Source organism: Cajanus cajan, chromosome 11 (assembly GCF_000230855.2).
Source record: "Cajanus cajan strain Asha chromosome 11, NIPB_CcT2T_4, whole genome shotgun sequence".
In the NCBI taxonomy this organism is placed as follows: domain Eukaryota; kingdom Viridiplantae; phylum Streptophyta; class Magnoliopsida; order Fabales; family Fabaceae; genus Cajanus; species Cajanus cajan.
This window is the reverse complement of record NC_138527.1, coordinates 40,918,178-40,921,303: the sequence shown is the minus strand read 5'-3', so window position 1 is coordinate 40,921,303 and position 3,126 is coordinate 40,918,178. Positions and strand designations below refer to the sequence as shown.

Here is a 3,126-nt window from a genome sequence, read left to right as displayed (position 1 = left end):
ATCCCTAAGATGATGTGATGAAAGCTTTTTCTCAGTATAATACATACTTTCAACATTCACACTTCTTGATCAAATTAAAGATTGATTTTAATTTCTACTTTAGACATAAAAATACTATTTATTTTCATAGAGATGAACTAAATGGAAAGAAGTTATATGTTCATCTTCTTTTATATATATTTATATATATTTATATATATATAACTTTCATTGATATAAGGATATCAAAAGCAGCAAGAAGCTTAGCGTAATGTTGTTTCTATATTATTCTTTTGATTATTTATATTTATTTCTAAAATGACCAAACAAATTAAGAAACAAATTTCAATGCATTTTTTTTTTACCTTTTTCTTTCAAATTAGAGATCAAATGTGAATTATGGTGTAGCTAGTTTTCTTTGTGTTAAACATTAACATTACCCATGATTAATGTAATAACCAAAACAGTAGTTCACTACTTCATTTTTAGCATTGCTAAAAGGTTTGAAAACTTGCACAGTATATGTACAACACCCATTACTCATAATTTCATCATGAATAGCTCGATCGACTCGATTGTTAAACTGTTTTTTGCTTTTGGCGATCTAATTAGTTCCATAGGACAAACATGTACACCTCCCAGTTCTTTCTCATGCGCAATCGAAGAGTCACTCATCTAGGCATTACGTAATCAAATTAAGAACCATTCAACGAAATGAGGTCTGATCGCTTTAACCTTTCACCTCTGGTCCCACTACTTGCACCATGCACGAGGTTTATGATCACCACACCCACCCATCCACAACAATAATTCATATCCCCGTTACTTCAAATAAATAATATATGAGAGAGACTATAGGTCATAGCTGAACGGAGTGGATAAATAAAGACTTACATTATTCTTCTACATGCCTTTTACAAATTTTTATTTTATATATTTTACTATTAAGAAAAACAGTGGTCTACTTCCTAGCATTTTCAATTCATCCATTATTAATGAATAAAAGAATATATTTTTCTTTCCCTTCACCTTTTTGAAACCTTCCAAAAGTTCTCTCTCTCCTTCTCCAGGCAATTTATCTCTCCCTCTTCTCCCCTTCTTTATATATAAACACACCATTATTATGACTATCATCAACTCACAATAAAGATTGGCTTTACTTGAAACTCAGACCAACTGACACAGAGAGAGAAGCATAGCTTAACAGACATGGGAAGGGCTCCTTGCTGTGACAAAGCCAACGTCAAGAAAGGCCCATGGTCACCTGAAGAAGATGCCAAACTCAAGTCTTATATTGAACAACACGGTACTGGTGGCAACTGGATAGCCCTGCCACAAAAAATAGGTATGAATACGCTCCAAATATTCATCAATCAACACACATCAATATAATCATTAATTTTACAAACATGTTTATACTCATAACTCTTAACTTCCCAACACACAAAATTCTATATGTTGTTTCTTATTTCCTTTGCATGTGTGTGTGGTTTAGGCCTTAAGAGATGTGGGAAAAGCTGTCGTCTTAGATGGCTTAATTATCTCCGCCCAAACATCAAACATGGGGGTTTCTCAGAAGAAGAAGACAACATCATCTGCAGCCTCTATGTCAGTATTGGAAGCAGGTAATTAAATAAGTTAGTTATTGATCGATCAGAAAAAATTAAATTGAATTAAATCGTTGTTGAAACTATATAATCAAGCAGCCTCTGTGGGGTACTCAAATTAATTGATCGCTTTGAATTCTTTGGAATTAATATATACATACATACATGCAGGTGGTCAATTATAGCAGCACAGTTACCAGGGCGCACAGACAATGACATAAAGAACTATTGGAACACTAGGTTGAAGAAGAAGCTCCTTGGAAAACAAAGGAAGGAGCAACAGGCTCAAGTTCGCAGAGTCAACAACCCGCAGAAGCAAGATGTGAAAAGAGAAAACGAGAATTTGATAGTGGCTTCTGAAGTCATGAATCAAGTTCCATATTGGTCTGCAGAGTATTCTTCTGTGCCCATGCCAGTGGCCAATGCTTCCTTCCAACACTTTGGTCTCAACAACCAAACATCTCTCAGGAACATGATGGTTAACAAACTAGAGGGAATTAGATTTTCCAACGATCATCATCAGCAGCAGCAGCAGCCGCCATACACCAATGCATGCGAAATTCCCTCACCACCAGACCAGGTTTTTGCAACCACAATGAACATGGTAAATCATGTGGCCGTGGTGAGTGGTGAAAACAATAGCGGCACTTATCAGCCATCAAATATATTTCAAGGGTTTGAAGACTTCTCAGGTGAATTTTGTGAACTGGTCTGCGTGAACCCTCAACAGATGGATCGATCAATGGATCAGGGTTTTGACTATGGAATGGAATCGGTGGACATGAGCAATGGTGGCAGCACGAACACGGCTTCAACAGAAAGCACTAGTTGGGGTGACATGAGCTCTTTGGTTTACTCTCCTTTGGTTTCTGAATATGAAGGTTGCCAACAAGGAATAATTCCTCAAGTTGATATGTTGTTGCTTTCGAAGAGTGTAAGTACTTTGGAATGCAGATGCAATAACAGCTTTGAATACGAGGTGGTGTAAATTACATTTTTACCGCTAAAAGAAATTGATGTTGGCCAAAACAAAACCCTAATATCACATAGTTTGTTATAAGTTTTGTGGCTTCTTGTTTCATTCAAACTGTGGCGAACTTCTTCCATACATATTGAGCACAACTCTTTTGTTTAGGATTTCTTTGTTATATATAAATTTATAGCCTTATATATATGGATGTTACAGAAGGAAGAATCTTAATACTAGTGCGAGACCCTTGAATTCATAAATGTGTCAGTTTTCCACTGCACCTGGATCAAGTGTAAGTTGTTTGGATATGGTACATATGTTTAATTATGATGATGACATTTATTAATATGATCATGTAGTTGAAAAATAAGGGTCCAAAATCTCAGTTTGTATTGAAAGCAGAAGCAAAAAGCTGTGGGAAGTTTGAAAGGTGCATAACATTTTGGCTGGGACTTTCTTAGATTTAGCAGCGGAGGCATCAATATATGGCTGCATTCTTTTATAGTTTAGTTGATGTCGGGTATTTAGTTGGCGTACATTTCATGTGAGTCCAACTAGAAACTAAAGAGC

General features: G+C 35.8%; 1 protein-coding gene across 1 annotated transcript; it reads left to right on the top strand.

Moving 5' to 3' along the window:
* The first annotated feature begins 947 nt into the window (after positions 1-947).
* Positions 948-2,758, top strand: LOC109792172 (transcription factor RAX3-like). The gene is given in 4 exon segments (XM_083067044.1): positions 948-1,324; positions 1,475-1,604; positions 1,758-2,496; positions 2,499-2,758. Coding segments are annotated over 4 exon segments (1,056 nt in total). The 5' UTR covers positions 948-1,188; the 3' UTR covers positions 2,550-2,758.
* The last annotated feature ends 368 nt before the right edge of the window (positions 2,759-3,126 follow it).